This window comes from Callorhinus ursinus, unplaced genomic scaffold (genome assembly GCF_003265705.2).
Source record: "Callorhinus ursinus isolate GAN/ISIS: 27379988/994484 unplaced genomic scaffold, GSC_fseal_2.0 scaffold1, whole genome shotgun sequence".
NCBI lineage: Eukaryota > Metazoa > Chordata > Mammalia > Carnivora > Otariidae > Callorhinus > Callorhinus ursinus.
In genome coordinates, this window is record NW_027397063.1 from 85,398,186 (window position 1) to 85,422,882 (window position 24,697).

General features: G+C 35.8%; 1 protein-coding gene across 2 annotated transcripts in view; it reads right to left on the reverse strand.

Moving 5' to 3' along the window:
- Window positions 1–693: 693 nt before the first annotated feature.
- Window positions 694–24,697, reverse strand: part of PRKCI (protein kinase C iota) — a 66,433-nt gene continuing 42,429 nt past the window's right edge. The window contains exons 8-18 of one of the 2 annotated variants that reach the window (XM_025879074.2): window positions 24,212–24,270; window positions 19,137–19,313; window positions 18,611–18,708; window positions 17,541–17,627; window positions 15,592–15,727; window positions 12,404–12,491; window positions 11,033–11,158; window positions 10,390–10,469; window positions 8,193–8,282; window positions 7,411–7,526; window positions 694–3,308 (exon numbers count right to left, since the gene is read on the reverse strand). In XM_025879074.2, coding sequence (XP_025734859.1) covers window positions 3,221–3,308; window positions 7,411–7,526; window positions 8,193–8,282; window positions 10,390–10,469; window positions 11,033–11,158; window positions 12,404–12,491; window positions 15,592–15,727; window positions 17,541–17,627; window positions 18,611–18,708; window positions 19,137–19,313; window positions 24,212–24,270 — 1,145 coding nt within the window. In that variant the 3' untranslated portion in view covers window positions 694–3,220. The remainder of the gene's footprint in view (window positions 3,309–7,410; window positions 7,527–8,192; window positions 8,283–10,389; window positions 10,470–11,032; window positions 11,159–12,403; window positions 12,492–15,591; window positions 15,728–17,540; window positions 17,628–18,610; window positions 18,709–19,136; window positions 19,314–24,211; window positions 24,271–24,697) is intronic. The other variant, XM_073897490.1, reaches the window with a different exon arrangement.

The following is a 24,697-nucleotide window of genomic DNA, read 5'->3' on the forward strand; positions in this document are numbered from 1 at the left end:
AGATAAAATAATAAGACGCAGGACGTGTGGGGCTGGCTTAGTTGGTAAGCGTGTATGACTTGATCTCAGGGTTGTAAGTTTGAGTTCCACATTGGGTGTAGAGATTATTTTAAAATCTTTAAAAAAATAAAATAAGACACAGGAGATCAGTCTCTGGTGGTTTTAATATACAAGCCCAAGCTCTCTGACAAGTCCACTGAGAAATAAAGTAAAGGCACTTAAGATTTTATTCTCCTTGTGAAGGGAAGGAGACATTAAGTTATGGTAAAGAGGTTTGTAAGTGTGGGGCGCCAGGCTCATATCTTTTATAGACACCAGCTACATCTGAGAAAGGAGGAGTTCTGGAACTTTAGGTCACTGTACAACATAATTTGGGAATAACCTGTTCTGAATCTGTTTAAATTTGCTTCAGTTTTAAAGCTAGTTAAAATGCTCTACGTTCACAGCTGATTTTTTTTTTTACTAATTTGTTTTCCAATAAGCAGGGATGCATAGAAGAGTGAGTTTAAAAATACACTGAACGATATTTTATGAATGTCTGTGATATGGCATTAGTACCACCAGAATGCTGCTTTAAGTAAAGCAAAATTCCGAACTCTAAAATTTCTACTTTCCTTCTTGAACAAATTTTGATGCACCCTGTGCTTACGCAAATTTCTAAAATGCTACATATTAAACCTGTTCCAGTCTTGATGAGTATTAAACATTTTATTTAAAGATTTAAAGTAAAAAAAAGGGTACACAAATACAGATTACATTATGATGACCAAGGCAGTATTCTACATGACAAAAATCAAAACAAAACAAAATTTAAAAAGTAAATATACAGGTACCAAACAAGCATAATACCTGATATGCAATTCAGGCTGCATACACATAAAATGATCTGACCACAGACGTGCTTATGCAAAATAAGTTTTTTCTTAGAACACCAAAATTCTAACCATTCTGTCAACTGCCTTATTCCCGTTGAGTATTTTGAAAGAATTTCTATATAATATAAAAGGAATTGGCATGGCACTTAAAAACTACAAAAAACAGAACACAATTAAAAACATATTTGTAATGCAATTTTGTATAAAATATACACGGTAAATCTTATTAGTTAAAAAAAATATTTAAAAACAAAAGACCACCCTGAATAATGGTTAAAACCTCAACACAGAAAAATGTTCATCATTTGTAACATTACTGATAGAAAACAGATGGGATTTTGCAGGGAGGGGAGATATCTAACTTGAAGAAGTCATTCAAAATTTATTTAAAATTGTAGATAAGATAGTAACTCACTGCCTACCCCTTTCTCAAAACTTATCATGAATATTCTAATGTATAACTACAGGACAAAATAAAAGAATAGCTCAAAGAAAGTGTTTCTCAAAATAAGGTCCAAAGACCCAACAGAATTCTAAGGTGGGCCCAGCAATGTGCATTTTAAACAAATGTTCCAGGTGATTGTTCCCCATTCTAAAATTTGAGAACTAATGCCCTAGGGAAACAGTACCACTTAAAAGCAAGATCATAAATATATTTCTAATATGTCAGAATTTTCTATGAGTTTATGGTTTGCAGTGAATTCTGTTTCTTAAAACAAGTTTCAGGTATTAAGAAAAACATATATACCTGTTACATAAACATGGGAATGTATATAAACTTTTTCCTTTGAGGTTTTCATTGCTTTCAGATTTAGTTATTTAAAGAAAAATGAGTATATGGCCAGAAACTTCAGAAAACTTACATTTCTAATAAAACGTAGCATCCAAAAGAGATAATTTATTAAATGCCTATAAATTTTAAATCATTCTAAATGTAAGACTAGACAGCTTTCCCCAAAATTCAATTTTACTAAGATTAGACAGTAATTTAGATGATTATGGTTACTTTTTACATCCCTTTATATTAAAAAAATATTCAAAATAAACAGATGCTATCATTGGCATCCCTTTAAATAATAAATTGCTAAACACTAATATTAATAAAAAATAATCTGAAGAACTCCGCCCCTGAAATGTATTCCACTTTTTTACATGTGTTACCTACTTAATAAAAACTCACTTAAGGAGCTGGAACTGTGGGGTATGTACATGCATGTCCTTAATATTTATTCATGTTTACCTTATTTTTTAAAATTTCACTGAAGACTCCATAAAAAGGGTCCAAAAGTACGGATAATGGGGCTTTGGTGAAGAAGTGAGTATGGTCAAGTGAGTATGGTTAAGACACTATTTGGAAGATAAATACTTTTTCTGTATACTAAATTATAAGGAAAAAATAGCATACGTTCTGTCTCCACTGGATAATGGAATGCTTTTACAAGTCTGATAATGACTGTTTCCTTATTATTTAAATCAAATCACAAAAAATAACTGTGGGATTTGCTAATAAGGAAAGAAATCTCACCATCTTACTTTTCGGTATCTATTTTAAATTTCTATTTTTTTTCTTTCTACATACTGAAAAATGCTCCATTCAAATGCATCCTGGGCTCTTTGAGTGATATTTATTAACATTCCAGTTAAAGTTCTGGTTAACTGGGTAAGCTCAGAAGCTAATGCCCATATACTAAAGAAATCACTCTCATCAGTTTTTCAAAAACAGCTAATGACTTGGAATCTGATACTTAATAAAATATGCCCATTTTTTTCCCTCAAGGAGAATCTGTATCCCTAATTCTAAGCAAGTGACATCTTTTATTACCACTTTAATAACTGTTGCCTTAAAAATCAATAATTATCCAAGGCAATAAAATTTACAGCTGAATTTTTAAACACAACTCAGAAATAGGTAATATAATAAATTGTTGTTTTTTGAATTATTCTTTTATATCAAAATTAAACACTTCAAGGTGAAGTGAACGAAGAATGACAAAAAAATCACGGGAGGCTTACGACGTAATCCCACCAGGTGCCTTAATGCAACGGATACGCTGTTTAAAAGCAGTATAAGTATTTCCTTTAAACAAAAGGACAACTTCATTACTCATCAGTAGGCTGCTGGATTACCAGTATAGTTAAGTGTTGACACGACTGTCTGGAAACTAGTTTCATTTTCTTTTTCATAGTTAGATGTAATAATTGACTCTTACAGCCAATAACAGAAGATACTGAGTGCTTTTTTGTAGGTGAAAAATATAAAATGGTTCATGGTATCCAGGCTGGTAACAAGTTTATTCATGCATTAAATGGCAACACAAGCAAAATGCATAGTTGGAAAATGAGGATCAGACACATTCTTCTGCAGACATCAAAAGAGGATTGATGTACTCAAAACCTTCGAATTCAGACTGATCAATCTTCCTCACGATGTCACTGTTGAGAGAAAAATAAATTAATTTTCATAATCTAGATTTCTTCAACTTTTTATTTAATTGGTAAAATAAAATGGAAAAAAAAAAAAGGCAGGGACGCCTGGGTGGCTCAGCTGGTTGAGCGTCTGCCTTCTGCTCAGGTCATGAGGTTCTGGGGTTCTGGGATTGAGTTCCCGCATCGGGCTCCCTACTCAGTGAGGAGCCTGCTTCTCCCTCTGCCCCTCCCCCCAGCTCGTGCTCTCTGTCAAATAAATAAAATCTTAGGAAAAAAAAAAACAAAAACAAAAAATAAGGCTAATTTCCATAGATTATGGGGAAAAAAAATCTCTAAGTGTTTAGATTAGTTCCAAAACATTTTCTAGAAGAATCAAGAGTACTGAAAAGAAAAGAAGACTAACAATCCCACAGGCAAGTTTGGAACTAAAAGGTGGTCCAAAATTGAAGGCTAGGAATAAAAAAGTCACAAACTGTCACAAGTCTAGTTAATTTTAACTTTTGACCTGAACATTCATATTTATAGGTGAACATCCAGGTCTGAATTAGCATTCAATTTAGTCATCACTTCAACAGGAAGATGGTGATGACAAGGCCCAGGAGAAGTTAACTGAAAGGAAAAGGCAATAATAGGGACAGGTACACAGACCTGAAAAGAGGAGCAGATACTGCGGGGAGGTAGTAGAGATGTTGGCATTCTGCTATACTGAGCTTCTAATTTAATATGCAGTAAGAGTAGTACTATTGAATATTTTAATACTTAAATGCACACAACATACTGCAGTGCACAAAGTTACACAGGATATAGTCCCTTCCTTTAAGGAGGGAAGGTACCTCATATAATGAAAAGCTACAAGAGAAAGCAGTACCTGCTAAATTTCATACAGGACGGCTAAGTCCTGATCTAACCACAGTTCGGAAAAAAACAAAGGGTGACTTCTAGTTAGAGAAATCGAGAATGCCAGCATTCATTGTATAAACACCAAATGGAATTATGAAAGATGATGTTGGGTCTGAGAAAAATGCAAGTAATTTATTCGAGTTGAAAGCACAGGAACAGAAGCATGTCAAATGACAGATGATCTGGAAGGAAGGTAATGGCTAGCTCAAAGCAGCTGGTGACGTTTACACGGGAAGAGTTTCACCTTGATTCATCGAAGATCTGGCTGCATCTGAGGTAGCTCAGAAAGATGGAGAAGACTCCCGTATGTAAAAATGAAGGGTGCAGACAGAGGAATGGCATGAGCGAAGGTCAGAGCACTCTACCAGAGAACGCAGAGTAATGGAGACTGGTCAGAGCACAGCATTTGTGCTAGAGCACAGTGAGAGATGACCGGGGAGTCAGGCAGGAGACAGTGGGAGGCCATAACTGCTGGCCAAGGGGCCAGATCTTATCTGCTAGGCAAGCAGAAGGTTCCTGGAGGCTTCCGACAAGGGGGTGCTACTGAGATGTGTGGAATGGGTGGCAAAGCAAAGAAGATGCCCAATGAGGAGGATGGTGTAATATTCTGGGTATGATCTAAAAGAGATGTGAACTAGACTCAGGGCAATGGGAATGGAAATGAAGGATCTGATGCAAGTAATGAAGTAAGGGGAGAAGAGACAAGGACTTGGTAGCTGAGTGTGTTATAGTTTGTTAAGAAAAAGGAAGAGTCAATAATCACGGACATTTTGAATCTGAACGAATACGTGATGGCACGATGAGCAGAAAAAGGTAAATAAAAACAAGGAACTGATTGAGAACAACAGAAAAAGAGACCATAAAGAATCATTACTTTTCTTTTCTTTCTCTTTTTTTTCATCTCTATATCCAACATGGAGCTCGAAATCACGACCCAGAGATCAAGAGTCACAAGCTCCACTGACTGACCCAGCTAGGCACCCCAAGAGTCGTTACTAAAGGTATTTTAGATTTCGTATGTTTGAGGTGCTTATCTGACGAACTAGGGGAGATGTTTACACAAGCAGACAGAAATGCAGCTCAGAATAGATACTGGGTGGAGGCTAGGTGCTTCAGAACTGTCGTTCATTTATTCTTCACAGTGGCCTTGTGACGTAGGCAGTAAGAGAACAAACAGGCTCAGAAAAGTTAGGAAATTCAAGCCCAGGGGCACCTGGGTGGCTCAGTCGTTAAGCGTCTGCCTTCGGCTCAGGTCATGATCCCAGGGTCTTGGGATCGAGTCCCGCATCGGGCTCTTTGCTCAGTGGGGAGCCTGCTTCTCCCTCTGCTTGTGCTCTCTCTCTCTGTGTGTGTCAAATAAATAAAATCTTAAAAAGAGAAAAAGAAAGAAAAAAAGAAAGTCAAGCCCAGGTTACCTAGTTGGTAAGAGGTGGTGTCAGGACTCAAATTCCTATCCTTTGATTGAATCTGGTGTTCTTTCTAATACATGACACTGTCAGAAGTAATTCTATTGGTACATCTCTCTCTCCTTTAGGAGATGGTAAGCTTTTCGTGAGACTGACCTCCATCTTAATCGTCTTTGAATGCCTAGTACTTAGTACACTGCCTTTTGCTCAACAACTGTTTCCCAATTTAGCCGGGTGTCATTTAAATAGCTGGTATCAATACTGTGGGGCTGGCTGAACTCTCCAAGGCATAGACTGCATATAGCAAAGAGAAGGCTGTCACGAAAGGAACTGTGGAAGAGCCCAGTCTCAAGCAGACAGGGATAAAGGGGTGACAAGTGGTCACAGAGATGCAGCAAAACCAGGAGGGGTAGCGCCAACCAAAGCAAGGCCGTAAGCGCCAAATGCTGTACAGACGTCAGGGGAGATGAGGACTGATCAGAATACGCTTTAAAAATCAGAAATGAACAAGTCAATTCAACCTTCAGACACTGAAGGAACAGGTTAAACTGTAAGGAGTTAAAGTGCCGGTAGTAAGAAAGCCCCAGTCAACGCTGACTATTCTCAAGGAGTCTGACAGAGATACTGCTTATCTATTTTTCTTTTATCATGAGATTCTATTAACTATTTTGGAAAAAATGAAGGAAGAAAATGTGATGGTTCAAAGATGTGCTAAGGTTCAGGGGAAAAACTAGGATTTCTGGGCATGTAGGTAAGTAGCAGAAATGCAGCGGAGAAAGAGAAATTAAAGGAGGTGGATGAATGGACGCAACTAACAAAATGAGATCCTGGCAGAAGCTAAGGAGACAGATTAGGGCCATGGGGCACCCCCTGCAAGCGAGGGACACCCAAGCACAGGAAGGAAGGAAGAGGAGGTTCAAGAGAGCACCTGTGAGCCGCGAGGTGGTCTGGTGAGATCTGAAAAGGGAGCAGGCTCCCACGGGGGTTCCTCTCCTTGCAGTCAAGGTAAGGCAAGGCTGATCCACTAACAGTGGGGGTTATGGGGGTAGGACTGAAGGCTTCTAAAATGTGGAGACAGTCTGGAACAGGTGACGAGGAATGTGGTAGGAATTAACAAGATGCGAGTAAAAATACTGCCGAGGAGGAAGGGCCTCCTCGAGATCAGAGAACGAATCTGTGATGACAGGTAAATGATCAAATGTCCCCAAATTACTCTAAACCATACTTTTAAAAGATGCAACATAAACATAAAAAATATGTCAGCTCACTGCTGGCTGGACTTGGGAGGGTCATGTAATCTTTTTAAAAAGCAACTGGGCAATACGTATCAAGAGCTTGAAACATTTGATCCCCTTGGACTAACACCCCTTCGAGGAATCTATCTCAAGGTAACACGCAGGGACTCCGACAAAGACAGCGGCCTGCACGACAGGGAAGTCCAGGGCAGCGCAAGTGCGTGGGACTTGGGCAGACTGGGGCTTGCGTCCTGATGCTGCCACCTGGCAGCCACCTGGCAACTGCAAAACTGCTTCCCCTCTCTGAGCCTCAGTTTCCTGGTCTGTAAGACGAAGAGGACCGTAAGTAGATTCGCAAGGTGGTCGTGAGAATTCGAGGCGAGACACGGAAGGGGAAGTAGAAGAGGGCAGTTGTTATAATTTATAAGAGTGTCATAGATTGAAATAATCCCATAACTGAATGGCTAAGTAAAGTGTACTATAATCTCATAATGAAGCACCGTGTAGCCACTAACAATGAAACTTCCCAAGAACTTTAGAAATATTTCAGTCTACAGAATTACTTACTCATCGTCTGGAGTGAGCTGGACAGGTTCATTAGTAAACTGAGAATCAAAGTTGTCCAAACCAAATTCCCCAGAAATATTTGGTTTAAAGGGAGGTACCACCTGCTTTTGCTCCATCTAGAAAAGACATATTAGATGACAGCTCAAGCCTACGTTCTCAGAAAAATTCCACCTCTACATTTCTCCTCTGCCCTCAGATGCCTCCTTGGCCTAACCCAGTGAGTTCTTAGCAATGGCTCTACAGTATTCACAAGGATGGAAATCATTTACAAAACTGAACACTGATGCAGGCCTTACTAACTTTACAACCTGCTCCATTAAATTAATATTCTAAGCTTTTACCGTTTTAAAAGCTTTTTAAAAAGCACTTTAGAGAGTGGTTTTAAGTTACTGGAAGCTGTGATATATTTGTTTTTCAACATTCTTTTAAGAAAATAAAATTTGGGGGCGCCTGGGTGGCTCAGTCGTTAAGCATCTGCCTTCAGCTCAGGTCATGATCCCGGGGTCCTGGGATTGAGTCCCGCATCGGGCTCCCTGCTCCGTGGGAAGCCTGCTTCTCCCTCCCCGACTCCCCCTGCTTGTGTTCCCTCTCTCGCTGTGTCTCTCTCTGTCAAATAAATAAATAAAATCTTTAAAAAAAAGAAAGAAAGAAAGAAAGAAAGAAAGAAAGAAAGAAAGAAAGAAAGAAAGAAAGAAAGAAAGAAAGAAAAAGAAAAAAGAAAAGAAAATTTGGCCCAAGATAATAATGAAACCTAACATAGAAAACAATGAAAATTTACATACCATATCCCAATCAACATTTCGAAAGAATGGGTGTCCCTGAATATCAGCAAATCCTGTTTGAGGATGACAACCCAATCGTTCCTTTGGGTCCTATGGTGGGACGAAATGTTTCAAGAAGTAAGTGGACATCATGCTTTAGAATAAATCATCTTTGTGACCTGCCTGGGTTTCGTGTCTATTACATGATACCTTTATATCTGAAATCAGAATGGGCTACCTTTCATTTCTACATAGTACAACACTAGACTTAAATGAGTATCTGAAGCTTGTGACAAGATTTCCTCATGGCTCTCTCTAGTTATCATGTGATTATAGTGGACATAGGTCTCTATTCCTTGCTAAAGAAAAATGGGAGGAAAAAGCAGCAGAATCATTTGAGCAGCACCCTGATATTTCTTTGGCAGAGATTAGAGCGCTGGTCAAAATATACAAACCCCAAACTTTACAAGTTGGTTCTTGGCTCATTTTAAAAGCCCAATGCCCAATTACAGCAACAAACCATAATCTGTATGCAACAGTGATACAACCATTATGTGAACCATTAGACTGAGAAGGGGTTGCAACTTATAAAAAGTCATGGCTTATTCATTATTGTGAATGAGAACATGTTACGATTTTCCTTTCCAATAAAAGATATTTTGAATATTAAAACCTCTCACCTTCATTTCTCAGTGTGTTAATACTTAGATTTCCATTTTAAATCTTTCCTCAGATAAAGTACTCAAAAGCTTCAACTTATTCTATTAAAATTCATCATTATCTTATCTATATGTACCTTAGAAGGTAAATGCACACCAACCTACTTTCTAACCTACAATTTATTTAAAATAAGATTTATGACTGCCAAGATCACTGTGATACAATAAGAAGCATATCTGGGGTCTGTCCCAGGTTCCCGACACAGAGCTCCTAAAACCCTTGTAATTTCCTGAGTCACAGAAGTGCCATTATTCATAACAAGTCCCTTTTGATTATACCTTAGTTTATGCTAGTAAGGTGACTCTTGGTGGGCCTGCAATAGCTTCAGGATGGGATCTGGTTGCCAGAAGAACCAACCATGTGATTAGAGTTGTAACTTTCATTTTCAGAGGGGCCGGAAATTGAGTTCAATCACCAAATGGTCTTAATCAATCATGCCAATGTCACGGAACCTCCACAAAACCCTCTGAACCCTGGGGTTTGGAGAGCTTCTGGGTTGGTGAACACATCCATGTGCTGTGAGGGTGGTGCACCCCAACTCCACAGGGACAGAAGCTCCCGTGCTCAGGATCCCTCTGAACCTCACCCTGGGTATCTTTCCATCTGGTTGTACATTTGTATCCTTTATAACAAACCAGTGATAGTAAGTAAACTATTCCCCTGAGTTCTGTGAGCCGTTCCAGCAAATTACTGAACCTGAAGTGGGAGGGTTGCAGGAACCCCCAATTTCGTAACCAAGTCACACAGAAGTGTGGGTACTCAGTACTTGTGACTGGCATCTGAAGTGAAGACAGTCTTGTGGGACGGAGCCCTTAAACCCCTGGAATCTGATGGTAACTCTGGGTAGTTAGTGTCAGAAAAAAAATGAATTGTAGGACACCCACTATGTCTGGAGAGTTGGTAGAACTGGTTGTTGGTGTGGAAAAAACCTACACATTTGGTGTTAGAAGTGTTATGAGTAAAAACTATTCAGAATCATAATCTTAGGTCCTAAAACTCTTCTAACCTACTGACCACAACAAATAATTGAATGGTCTTCAGATTTTTTAAGACCAATGATAGCATTTCATTTCTTCTGAATTTTATCAAGGGCTTTTGACATGATAATCTGCGGGAAACACTACTGCCAAGTGCTCAGTAAGTAATGAGATTCTATGACTAATAACCCAAAGAAAACTGAATAATAGAGCTATAAGTACGATTGTGGCTATCCCCAAAGATTGTAATTTTTCTCTAATTGTGTACATGATATATATCACTTACATTTAAAACACCATATGTAATATATAGCTGGGGGTGAATTACATTGCTGAAATGGAAAAGGACAACTCATCTCAGGATCTAATGCTATCAAATTACCCTCTGGTGAAGAGCCAAATTCCAGAACTGAAAAAATTATATACTCTGATGTTTTGGAATGTTACACTGCCTGAACCTCCAGTTATAGTTTCATTTATATACAGATAAACCACTAAAGATTGTTATATACAATTTATACCTTGTTGAGAAAACTCTTCAGGACACTTGCAGCTTTTACAGACAGAGAACGTGGTATGCGTATTTGTTTTTCCAAAATAACTAGAAAGATAAAATTATGGCATTATATTTAACTTTTACATGGCTTCGATCTTTACATTTTTATTATGAGGTACATAAGGCATTCTAGCAGAAAAAATAAGACATTACATCTATCACTTCAGCGTCTGCTTGTTTTTATCCAGTACGATTCTTTGTATTTCTAATCATGGGCCCCTTTTTTTTTTTTTTTCCACCTTTTGATCCTCCTATATTCTTGGTACCCTACTTTTTCTCCATATTGTTCTTGGACTTACGCGCTCCCCCTCAGGGTCCATGTGAAAAGACTGTCCTCTCTAGCCACAGGATTGCTTCCTCCAATCTCTGTGGTATACAACCCGAATGAACCTCTTTGTTATATTTTTGAGTATGAGAAAGTAGTTGGCAAATGGACTGAAAGTACAGAGGTAGGAAGATTTTTTTTTTAATTGAAGACTCACATATTAAGAAGTACACTGTCCAAATTATTTTCCTTTTTCTTACTCAAAGTAAAAACGTGAGCCATCCTCATTCATGCTCTAGAATAGGTTATTCACAGAGAATCTCTGTAAAATACTGTAAATTACCTTGGAAGAGATAATCCTCTGTGTTTTGATCAGGGTTATCAGAGCTTCCAACAATATCAAATGGAGATCTTCCTGCCATCATCTCAAACATTAATACTCCAAGGGCCCACCAGTCAACACTGAAACCTTCAAAAAAGAAATTTTTGAAGCAACAAATTATCTATTCTGCATTCTTGAAAGTCAGTAACTTGAGATTCATTTTATTATATAATGAAAAAATAAACATAATGAAAAACTAAACTCTAAATGCATTATAACTATCATGGTAGGCTCCGAAGATTACAGGAATAATTCACTTATCAACAAGGGGAGGTACCTAAAAGATAACTTTTAAAACAAAATATTGGAGGGACACCCAAGAGTCAGTTAAGCGCCTGACTCGTGGTTTCAGCTCAGGTCATGATCTCAGGGAATGGGTTTGATCCCTGCATAGGGTTCCAGGGTTCCAGGCTCACTGCCGTCTGCTTGGGATTCTTTCCTTCTTCCTCTCCCTCCCCCTCTGCCCCTCCCCCCCCACCTGCATAGGCTCTCTCTCACTCTCCCTAAAATAAGTGAATAAAATCTTTAAAAATAAATTTAAAAAAATAAAATATTGGAAATGAAACATAAGTTTCTTTTCCCAAATATGCCTGTAATTTCAGACTCATGATCTGTTTCTAACATGTTGTTTTTGAGGACGTAATTAAATTGTACTTGAGAATAACTTTTGTTGGTCTGAAACCTGATCTTCTGCTAGCTGATTAAAGATCCTTGAAGGACCTTGGAATCAGATTATGAACAGCTGTCGGAAGTACCCATCCTCCTTTACATCTGCTGAAATCAGAGGGCCAGAACCCAAGAAGTCAAATGTGTTCTTAAGATAAATATATCCTCTGGTTCCTGACAAGCAGTCAATCTTTCCCTCATTCTTCAGATTCCTGGAGGAAACATCCCAGGAAATATGAACAATCTTCTAGGGGTTCATGACTCTGGAGTCACACGGCTAAAATGTAAATCCCTACTCTGCCACTTTCTAGCTGTATGACCTCAGGCAAGTTATTTAAACTTTCTGTAAAATGGGAATTAACAGTGCTTACCTCCTAGGATTATTGAGAGGCTTGATTAATATGTGTAAACTGCTTGTATTAGTGCCTAGTACTTTTAGTGTTGCCATTAATAAAATATTATTCAAATCTGTACCCCCAAATACTGCTAAGGTCCTACTGTCTCCAATTTCATAGTTTAGGGTTTTCATGTAGGTTTTAAGGGGATCAAGAAAGCTTATATTAATAAGATTAGTATTTAAATACTATAGTATAATATAATGCAATTGGTACCACATTTAACCACCCATCTAGCACATAGCTAAAATGCCACCTATTTATTTATTACCATAATCTTCTCCTCTTAAAATTTCAGGAGCAATGTAATTGGGAGTACCACAAAAAGTGCTGGTTGTATCTCCTGGCCGTAATCCTTCCTTTTATAAAAAAAAAAAAAAAAAAAGAAAGATATAAGACAGAAAATTATCTTCTAAATTCATCTCTTTTATATCATCTATTATATAAGCTCAGCATCTATAGGTAATATATTAAGCTTAAATAAAATACCACTAGCACAGTTTTCCATATTATTAAAATCACAGGTTGCCACTAAATAGCTTAAAGAAAACCTGTCCTCATTAGATGTTGGTAGAGTTAAGATAAAAATTGACCTTGAAATAATTTATAATTAAGTAAAAATTTAATACAAAAATTTAAATTGTATGAGTAAAAGGAATCATCATATTTTTGAAGAAAAGAAGCACTGTATATCCCATCTCCTCACACAAGCACTGCTGCCATAATGATGTTTTCCTTCTGGTTGTTTTTCCTAAGGCATAAATTTTTTGGTTTTGTACTTCAGTTGAAAAAATTAAGCCAAACACACTAATGGGTATAAATAGAGAAACTACACAATGACAAATGGAACAATCACCAAAAAGTTATAACAAACTTGTATGCACCTAACAACAGTCTCAAAACACAAAGAGTAAAAATAGATAAATTAGGAGAATTTCACAATCCCTGCTATGGAATGAACGTTTGTATGCCCCCAAAATTCATATGCTGAAGCCCTAATGTGATAACACTGGGAGATGGGGCCTTTGGGAAGTAATTAGGTCATTAGGTTGGACCTAATCCTGATGGAATTAGTTATCTTTACAAGAGGAAGAGAGCTCCCTCTCTCTCTTTCTGCCATGTGAGGATACAAGAAGAAGACACATCTGCAAACCATGAAGAGTGCCTTCACCACACACTGGTTCTGCTAGTACCTTGATCTTGGACTTCCCAGCCTCCAGAAGTGTGAGAAATAAATGTTTGTTGCTTAAGTCACCTAGTCTACAGTATATTGATATAGCAGCCTGAAGTGATAATACAATCCCCAATCATGACAAGTGATTTTAACACATCTATATCAGAAAATGATGTATCATACAGACAAAAAAAATTTAGTAAGCAGAAAAAGATTTAGACAAAAGCTGGAGCTAAATATAATATACATACTTAGAGAATATGTATAATCTATGTGCATGTGAGGACAAAGGGAGGAGAGAAAGAGAGAGTGTGAAGGACAGAGACTCCTTGCATGGAAACAAGAGATTATCTATCTTTTTTTAAGTACATGTGGGATACTGATCAAATACTAAGTCACAAAGGAAACCTCAATATATTTTCAAAGAACCTGTATCATTCAGACCATTTGCTGGCCACAAGGCAATTAAATAAGAAATCAAGAATAAAAAGATAGTTTAAAAACAAGCCAAATAATATTAAATATACAATTAAACAAGCAAGAGAAATACAATTCATTTTCATGAGTTTCATTGTTTAAGTAATGCATGCCCATTATAGTAACTTAAAAAATATGTAAAAGTAAACAAAATAAATGTGTAATGCTACATAACAGAACAACACATAGAGAATTAGACAATGCTCTACTTTAGAACTTTATTTAATGTTATATTATAAACACTTTACATTGTTATGAACTTTTGGTAAACATCTTAATGATTTCATAATGCTCTGTTCTGTAGTCATGCCATAATTTCCCTAATCATTCTCCTTACCAGTGGCCATGTAGATTATTTATAATATTTATCACAAACTATAATAAAAACCGTGGTCATAAACTTTTCCTCATAGACCAAAATATTCACTCAGAATATCCCAAAAGGAGAAGTACTAGATAAAAAAGCATGGCTGTACATCTTTAAGAATTCTGATACATCACCACCAACTACTTTCCAAAAGACTGTAACAATGCATACATTCACCAATGATACAGGAGAATACCCATTTCTTTAAACTCTTGTAAGCAGACTACTATAATTTTAAAAACCAGTATCTGGCATGCAAAAATGAAGTCTCATTATTGTTTTAATGTGTACACTTTGTAACAAGGTTAGCATTCTTCATGGTTTTTGGTGTGGTTCAGCTTTATTTTCCTTTGACAAATTATAAGACTTTTATATTATTGTCATTTTTCTTTTGAAATAAGAAAAAAATCCACTGGGGGAAAAAAGTGACAGAGAGGGGTGCCTGGGTGGCTCAGCTGGTTAAATGACTGCCTTCAGCTCAGGTCATGATCCTGGAGTCCTAGGAGATGAGTCCTGCATCCGGCTCCCTGCTCAGCAGGGAGTCTGCTTCTCCCTCTGACCCTCCCCCCTTTCATGCTCGCTCTCTCTCATTCTTTCTCAAATAAATAAAATCAAATCTTAAAAGAAAAAGATAAATGTCTGAGTTTTGTATCTAAAAGCAAAAACACTTTATAAAGATTTTCTTTTCTAATGTTGCTGAACAGATAATAAGGTCAAATCTTCAATACTATTAGAGTGTCTTAATATTAACATTTAAATAATCTCCAACCTCTGGAGGCATTTCCCTCAGGTGAATGGGGGAGTGTAATTCATACATTTACATGTTTGTTGCCATATTACTGTGTGAGGATAATTCTGTCCCAGCTACTTTTAACAAGGAAAGTAGCTCCCTACACATTTTTGTGCAAAAACACTCGACCCTTAAATGAAACACTGTTACAAAAAGAATAAAGTACCAAGAAATAAAGGATATTGCCCTGACAGTAACTGAAATTCTTATTTTGTTCTACTGTACCTTATGTCAGATATTTAAACCTTAAATATAAAAAATGATAGACTTCCTGGGAAAATCTTGAATGCATTATCAAGAGTTACAATTAAATGGCAAAGACTGGAAGGTGACATGCAAGTAGTTATGCTAAAGTCATGGGATTGCAGACAATTTTTATTTCCAAATATAAAATTTCTATCGTATCACAACATTCAAGATAAAAAGTTACAGACAACAAGAAGAAATTAACTCTTATTACAGTACACATAACACTCACAGAAAATACGGAATTTTGTAAATGGTTAGAAAGTATGTATGTTTGTCCTTGCGCTAAAATCCCAAAAAGTATCCCAAAGTAGCAGTCATTTCCTCAACTTTAAATACTATTATTTTACCAAAACAAGTTTATGAGCTGCTGAGATCTTCTGATTAACTAGAAATTTCCCTCACCTTACACATGCCATAGTCAGTGAGTTTAATGTGTCCTTCTGAGTCCAGCAATACATTGTCCAATTTCAAATCTCTATAAATTATCCCTCGTTCATGAAGATAATTTAATGCCAGACTGATTTCTGCAGAGTAAAATCTAAAATGAAAAATAACTCATTTGATTCAAATTTTTAAATTGTGATAAGTTTCTAGAAGTCCTACCCCCACCTGCAAATGAAAACACCAAAATCATGTCAAAAGATTTTTTTTCTCCCAATGTTTTTAGAAACAATACCAAAACACAAATTGAAGTACCATTTTAAAATATCTAAGCCCAAAAGATAATTATAAAAGTTCCAGTCTACATGAAACTCATACTTTTCATAAAATTATTAATTTGCAAGTCTTGAACAGAAGTTCTTAATCTGGGTCCTTGGCTAGACTTCTGCTGCTACAACTGGAGGCACAGTCGTATGTACATGTGTACTTTATAGCTCTTCTATAGGGTTTTCACAGCTTTCATCACTTCTCTAAGAGACAAATGATCTCCCCAAATGCTAAGAGTCACTGATTGGTCTAGAACAAATACTAAAAGTTCTACTCAAACTATAAAATCCATACCAAAATTCTAGAGAGGGAATTAAATTATTCTACAACCATACCATTTAATATTAAAGAGCTTTTTAGAATTGCCACTAACTCATTGGTGATAATGAGAACTTTTGACCTGAATAATGAAAACGAAACACCCAAGTTGGTTTATGGCTACTTTGGTGAATGTTACCATGATCATGGTTGGAGGTGCTTAACACATACCTTCTCAGCTACTTAATTCTATGCATAGAGAACCTAAGCCTTTATTTTGCACTTTGGTTCCCAGAAAAGTAAAGATGAAATAAAACCAGAACTGGCACTTGAATACAGTAAAAACTACTTTCCCCAAGTCCAACTGAACAAACAAGGAACAAATACAGGCTATGGTCACAATTAGAAATATCATTTGTGGCTTTGCTATGAAGGGTGATCATTTAACAAAGACTAAAAACAGGAAATTAACAAAACAAAACACAGTTTGGTCCAAGATTAGATTAGTACAATTTCTACCTTATAAAACTGAAGGATATTATCTCTTTTTGACAGAAATAATCAATGTCCTCACAAGATTTCCACAAAACAAGTATTTATAAAAATAATATCTTTAACCTTTATTACATGCATATACAAACTCATATGCTTCATTTTGGCATTACTTTTATGGAACACAAAAGGGTGAGGATTATTCCTAATTCTGAGTACAAAACAAAGCAATACATGGCACAGACGAATTAAACTTATCCAAGGCCATGATCCTTCCCCACCTAACTCCTCCAACATATAAGCAATTTACAATCTTATATAATAATATCAAATTAAAGACACAAAATAAACAAGTAAATAATATTTAATGATCTTTTCTCTTATTTATCAACAGGCATGAGATCAGAGAAAAAAAAGTCAAAGGCAGAAAAATTCAGAAATTACAATTACAGGAAGAATAGTCAGAATTACATAATAGCTTAAGAGGAATTGTTCTATTACTCTAGTATATATGAATAATAATCAGTGAAAAACTGTCAGAGATCACTGCAAACCTTAGATGAATAAGTGTAAATTCATCAATTATTTCAGTTGTGGATGTTGAATAGACAAAGTATTTTTAAATAACTGGGTTTAGTTATTTAGTTCTCCCTTTAACACTGTTTATACTTTTTAACTGCTTATATTAATATATATTATAATGTAAACTAACTTTCAGCTTAGCCCCTACATGACTTATAAAAAACTAGCATGAAAATAAATAATTTATCTAATCTTTTCAACCAGTGGCACATAAAAAGTCCTATAGCATTCCCTACCTCCAACCCTCCCCACCCCCTCCCACCCCCAGCCCCACTTCCAGCAAAAATCTAACACAAACAGTACATATTTACCTGGCATGTTCTTCAGGAAGTTTTCTTTGTCGCTGCATATGAAACATTAGATCTCCTCCATTTACATACTCTATGACAAAGAACAATCTAAAACACAGGAGAGATAAGAAGCAAAACAAATGAATGTGGGGTGGGGGGAAGAGGCAAACCAAGGAACAGACTCTTAACTCTAGAGAACAAACTGATGGTTACTAGAGGGGAGATGGGCAGGGGCAGAGGTGGTAGGGATTAAGGAGGGTACTTGCAAGGAGTACCAGGTGTTGTATGAAAGTGTGGATACACTGTATCATACACCTGAAACTATTATCACACTGTATGTTAACTAACTGGAATTTAAATAAAAATTTGGAGAAAAAAAGTATTTTTTAATAAGAAAAAATCAGTAAGGCTTAAATCCAGGAACTTTACATGTCAGGCTTAAAAAAATAAATAAATACAGGAGAGAGCACATGAAACCAAGATCCAAAATAAGGCACTGTCACATTGCATTTTAAATACTACAGAGACCAGTTACAACATAGAGAGCATTCTATAGATTTACCCTTAACAAACATTCCAGGAATCTGGTGGAAACAAAGGGTAGCTGGAGTCGAAAGCTGTTTAATCACAGAAGATACAAGAAAATGAACCAGTATAATTGTGTAAACTGTTTCTTCTATTTGAAAGTAGTACCACTAGCAATCCAGAGCCTCTCACTCTCACCCCAATTTTAGCATTTGCAAGATAAGTCATTTTCAACTGTCACTTAAGGTAAAGAGGTTAGGATTTCTCCCTCTAGTTAAACTTTAGGAAACTTTTAAGTACTAAAACTAGAATCTTGGAGATATTTATGGCTTGGTCTTTCTTTCTTTTTTTTTTTTTTGCCTAAAGTGGGTAATTTCCTAATGCCACTCCAATGTTAAAATGATATCACTGACTGGAGTCTGAGTAGCAGGAAATTTTAAGCATAATACTGTTGTGTCCATCTCCACGTCTTCCACTTCAGGCTTACAGTAGAAAGCAGCTGTCATTGTGTAATAACACCAAAATGTGTAAAGCCCAGTAATCATTCCATTATCTTTCAATCTTACCTGCTTTCTGTCTGAAAGCAAGAATGCAGCCCAACAAGAAAAGGATGATTGGATGCCTGCTCAAAAACATGCTTCTCCGTCTGTACCCAATCAATATCCTATTTCAAAATATGGAAGAAATCTATGTCAAACTGAATTATCATCAAAACTATGATAAATGTTCTTAGTAATTCATTTACCACATACGCAGTTAGTAACTAGGCTAAATACCAAAAGCACTGATAATCACGAAACAAGAGCTTATATACAAATAGAGAAACACCACCAATAAATCTTTCAGTATTATGAAACGGTCTAAAAAACTTTTACAAGGCTCCCATACTTTCCCTTGGTAATAATATGGTTTGATTTTTATTTTTTAAATATCCAGTAATCACCACATTACATTAAATCTATCTTATGTAATCTGTTTGAAGCATATATTTAGAATAGACTGAAATTATAAGACACAAACATTGAGGTTTTCTCTGAAATAGTACACCTAAGCCAATTTAACAGTTCAGAAATAATAAATCATTGTGCTTACCTCATCATCGTTGACCAGCTCTTTTTTCACAACTTTCATTGCATAAATACGATCTGTTTTTTTTAATCGCACCAATAGTACTTTGGCATAACTTCCTCTACCTATTACCCGAAGCAAATCAAAGTCCTGAAGACCTAAACTGGATGAAGCTTTGCCACTTTCCCTGGTATTCATTGCCTGTTGAGAACATTTACATCAAAGAATTATACCTAGAGGAATTTTGCATAATACATTATATTTCTAAGACCTGGTTATACCTAAGATGATTTTACAATATCTTCTGATTTAAGTTCTTAATAATTCTTTTCTTACATCACACGATATAATCTAACTACGCAAGAGGTAGGATGAATTCATGAGTTGAGGTCAGAGGGATAGTGATGGGAAGTTGATATCTGAGAAGTGTTAAAGGGTACTTTAAGATCTGATAAATTTTGGGTCTGGAGGCAATGAAGATACCTGAATTTAAAAAATGACACTAACTTTGATGACTGGGAGATTGGAGGTACTACTGACAGAAAAACAAAGTGTGCACACAGGATAAGATTGACAGAGCTGTTGAGATAACAGGCTTGGTTTTTCATCCTGAAGATACAAGCTACAATGGGATATCAAGATTAAGGAGTCTACTGGAAGCTTGATATATGACATCTGAACTAATGGGAGGACACATTCAGAGACATTTTTAAAAGCTATAGATAGAAAACAAGCATGAGGCAGCTTAACTAATGGAAAACATTCTTTTCTACACAGTACCAAGGCTCCTTTGGAATGAGAAAATTAGCCTTTTAATTCATTTACAATTAAAAACTTAGGCTTCTGGTAATTTATAGAGAAGACCGAAGATAATCATTTTAAACATATCTGCAAAATCCTCCACATACAATCAACAGATGTACCCATAAGAATTAAGTATGAATTTTCTCAAGTGAGGAGTATCAAGAAAAGCAAAGAGCAAATTTTAAGAAAAACGAGTAAGCACAAATCGGAAAAAAAAATATGAAAACTGAAGGAGAGTGATTTTTCAAGAGAAGGGTCATTTACGAAAATCTAGAAATAAAAATCTGATGTGGTAACAAGGATAAATAAAGAGGAGTGAAAGAAATCAGATTAGAGCAGATTAAGAAAGCACAGAATGGTAAGAAGATAAGACAATATACAGACTTTAAATATGGTTAACTGGAAACTATAAAAGAGAATGGCATGATTGAGTTCTGTTCTGCTAGCATTCACTCCCTCTGGATCTTACTGCTTACTTGCTCCGATGAAATGAAGCAAGCTACTTTGTTGTAAGCTGCCTTACAGAGAGGCCCAGGTGGCAAGGAACAGAATCCTGCCAACAATTAGCTAAGTATGGAAGCGGCTTCTTTCCCAGTCAAACTTTGCGATAAAAGCAGTCCTTGCCAGCACCTGTATGTGATTCTGGGGCAAAGGACCCAGATAAGTCATGCTTAGATTCCTGACCCATAGAAACTATGACATTATAAATCTTGTTGTTTTAAGCCACTAAATTTTGAGATTATTTATTACATAGCAATTACCTAACATAAGGACTTTAAGGCAAAAAGCATTACTATAAACAGAAAGGGATATTTCATGATGAAAAAGCATTAATCCAATAGATGATATTATGATTCTAAATTTGTATGTATTTAACAACATGTCCTCAAATATATAAAGCAAAAGCTAACAAAACAAACAAGGAACAGACAAATCTATAATGTAACCTTGTGGTTGAGAAAGAGCAAGCAGTCAGCGAGGTAACAGAGATGGAATAACATTGTTAATAATCTTGACCTAACTGACCTGTACAGAACACCACACCCAATAACTATTAAACATACTGTATTTGAAAATACAGGGCGCCTGGGTGGCTCAGTTGGTTAAGCGACTGCCTTCAGCTCAGGTCATGATCCTGGAGTCCCGGGATCGAGTCCCACATCGGGCTCCCTGCTCAGCAGGGAGTCTGCTTCTCCCTCTGACCCTCTTCCCTCTCGTGCTCTCTATCTCTCATTCTCTCTCTCTCAAATAAATAAATAAAATCTTTAAAAACAAAAAAAGAAAATACATATGGAACATATACCAATGCCTATGTGCTTGGCCTTCAAGCAAGTTTCAACAAAATTTAAAGGACAGAAATCACACCCAATGCATTTTCTGATTTGTAGAGGAATTAAGTTAGAAGTTAAAAAATTTTCCAAGTATGTAAAAATCAGTATACTTTAGAGTTATGTTCTCATCAAAGAAGAAATCATAATAGAGATTAAGATATACTTTACAGTGAATGACAAAAAAGCATAAGGAGATAATCAGAGGAGAAATCAATGCACTAGAATAGTAAATAAGCATTCAATAGAGAAGAACCAAAAGTTAGTTCTCTGAAAAGACATAAATTGATATCCCCCTAGCAAGAATGATGAAGAAAAAGGGAAAGCACAATAAATTTTATCAGGAATAAAAAAGGATGTCATTTCATATTCTCAGAAATGGAAAACTTTATGTCAATAAAAATCTGAAAATTTAGGTTAAACAAATTCCTAAGAATAACATAAACGCAAGACAAAATAGAGATATCTAAATTGTCCCAGATCTATTCAGACATAAATTACAGAATTAAAATCCTTCCCACAAAGAAAACTCCAAGCCCAGAGTGCTTTTCTGATGAACATTTTAAAAAATATAAGAAATAATGCAGGGCGCCTGGGTGGCTCAGTCGGTTAAGCGTCTGCCTTTGGTTCAGGTCATGATCCCAGAGTCCTGGGATCGAGTTCTGCATTAGGCTCCCTGCTCCGTGGGGAGCCTGCTTCTCCCTCTGCCTCTCCCACTCCCCCTGCTTGTACACTCTCTCTGCCAAATAAATAAATAAAATCTTTTAAAAAAAAGAAAAAGAAAGAAAGAATGCAATCTTATAGGAATTCTTTTTAGGAATACAAAAAATTCCAAAATCATTTTATAAATGACACCAAAACTAGGCAATCCAATTTAAAACAGGGAAATTACAGGTCAATGACTCGCATTAATATTTAAAAGAAAATAAAAAACAAAACCTAAATATTGGTAAATCAGATCCACCATTATATAAAAGAATTATATATCATAACACACATGGAGTTTATTCCAGAAATGAAAAATAGGCTCAACAACTGAAAATTAATGAAATTTACATATGATCAACTCCACAAATGTCATAAAATGTTTTTGATAAAATCCAACATCTTGTCATGATAAAGACACAAGTCTTAGCAAACTAGAAATCGAAATAAACTCCCTCATTTTGATAAGGGGTATCTATAAAATAAAAACCTGTAGCAAACATCAAACTTATTGATGAAATACTACATATTTCCTCTGAGATATATAACAAGACAATGATATCTGATCACTACTTCTTTTCAACATCATTTTGGTCACCTGTAGAGGTCCTTGCTAATTCAATAAGGCAAGAAAACTACAAGTCTATAAGATTTGAAAAGGAAGGAATGACACTGTTATTCACTGATAAGATGATTATACATGTAGAAAATCTAAAGGTATCTATAGATAAGCTATCAGAATTAATAGGTAGCAAGGTGTTGGGATAAAAGGCAATTTAGGAAAAAAAACCTTATTTCTATATAACAGTATTAAATAGACAATTCTATTTTAAAATAATACCATTTAGGGGCGCCTGGGTGGCTCAGCCGTTAAGCGTCTACCTTCAGCTCAGGTCATGATCCCAGAGTCCTGGGATCGAATTCCCACATCGGGCTCCCTGCTCAGCGGGAAGCCTGCTTCTCCCTCTCCCACTCCCCCTGCTTGTGTTCCCTCTCTCGCTGTGTCTCTCTCTGTCAAATAAGTAAATAAAATCTTTAAAAAGTCAATGAGAAACTCCAAAAACAAAAAGCTGTAAAAGAGTGTCAAGGATTGAAAAGAAATATTAGCAGTTCATGTGCTAGAAGAATAGAGAATTCATTCCTTATCATTAGGAATTTCTTCTTTTGAATGATTCATTCAACTTGTGAACAAAATATGGAAGATGTAGTTACGACTGCAGGACAGATTATAAACGTTAACAACCTTGGCAATGTAAAAATAAATATGTATGTAAAAGAGGAAAGTTGGAAGAAAGAAGGAATAGCTAAAGGAGAGTCAAAGTATTGACTTAAATAGAACAAAAAACTAAGTATGAGATTAAATACAGAATCAACAGATGTGCCTCAAGATAATACAGGAGTGAAGGAAGTGAGTAGACAAAACAACACTGGCTGTATACTGATAATTTGTTTTATCTGGGTAATGGATACAGGGGCTTTGTTATACTACTCTGTTTACTTTTAATTACATTTGAAATCTTCCATAATAAAACGTTGGGTTTTTTTTTTTAAGGTAACCAAGAGTAAAACATAATGCACCTATCAAACAAAAGAGAAGGGAAAAGGGGGAGGTACTGTGAACTAAATCTTTATGGCCTAAAATACATAAAGTTGGAAAACTGAAAAACAGAGGTATAAACATTATAGGCACAACTAGAAATGATTAAAAACAGCTGCCTCTCATTAGTCAAAGCGGGAGTCGAAGGTGTGAGGCGTGATAAATCTTTTTTAACTACAAGCTTTTTTTAAAAAAAATATATAATTTTAATTAGACATTTTAATAAAAGTCTATTGTTTTAAAAGCTGATCAAATGTTTAATAGAAAAAATAGCAGTTAAGATGCTTATCATTTATACTTTAAATAAACAATTAGCTCATAAAATGGAAGGATTATAATATATCTTAACAATACTACCAAGTATCCTAAATGTCATTCTTAATTATATTTTTTAGGTTATGCTATTTTAAAAATGAAATAAGTTATCCCTGTATGCTACTAAATTTTATTTTCTCTTGTTAAAAAAAAGAAGTTATCTCACCAGATTTAATTTAAATGAAATTAATAATTATTAGATTAAATCAGAAAAAAACTCTAGCATCATTAAACATCATTCCTGCATTTTACTATTATGATTTAAAATCTAAGCAATTGTCATATTTTTTAACTGTCAAGTCTTATTAAAAAGCTGATGATGTAATATAAAATAAAACTAATTATCTTACCTCCTTTTCTTCACCAACTTGGTCCAAACTCTCATGACTTGAAGGATTATATGGAATTACTGAAAACCCAATCCCAAACATGGGGGGAAAAAAAAAAAAGAAAAACATAGCACCCATTAACTGAGTTTGACTTAAAATGTTCTCATGATATAAGTTTTTATTTCAGAATAAGTTTTCATTATTTAAAATTGAGTATCGGGCGCCTGGGTGGCTCAGTCGTTAAGCGTCTGCCTTCGGCTCAGGTCATGATCCCAGGGTCCTGGGATCGAGTCCCGCATCGGGCTCCCTGCTCAGCAGGAAGCCTGCTTCTCCCTCTCCCACTCCCCCTGCTTGTGTTCCTGCTCTCACTGTCTCTCTCTGTCAAATAAATAAATAAAATCTTTAAAAAAAAAAAAATAAAAATAAAAAAAATAAAATAAAATTGAGTATCTGTCTACTAGTAATAAATTGTATGTATTCGTGAGTTAAATCCTAATCTTTAATGAG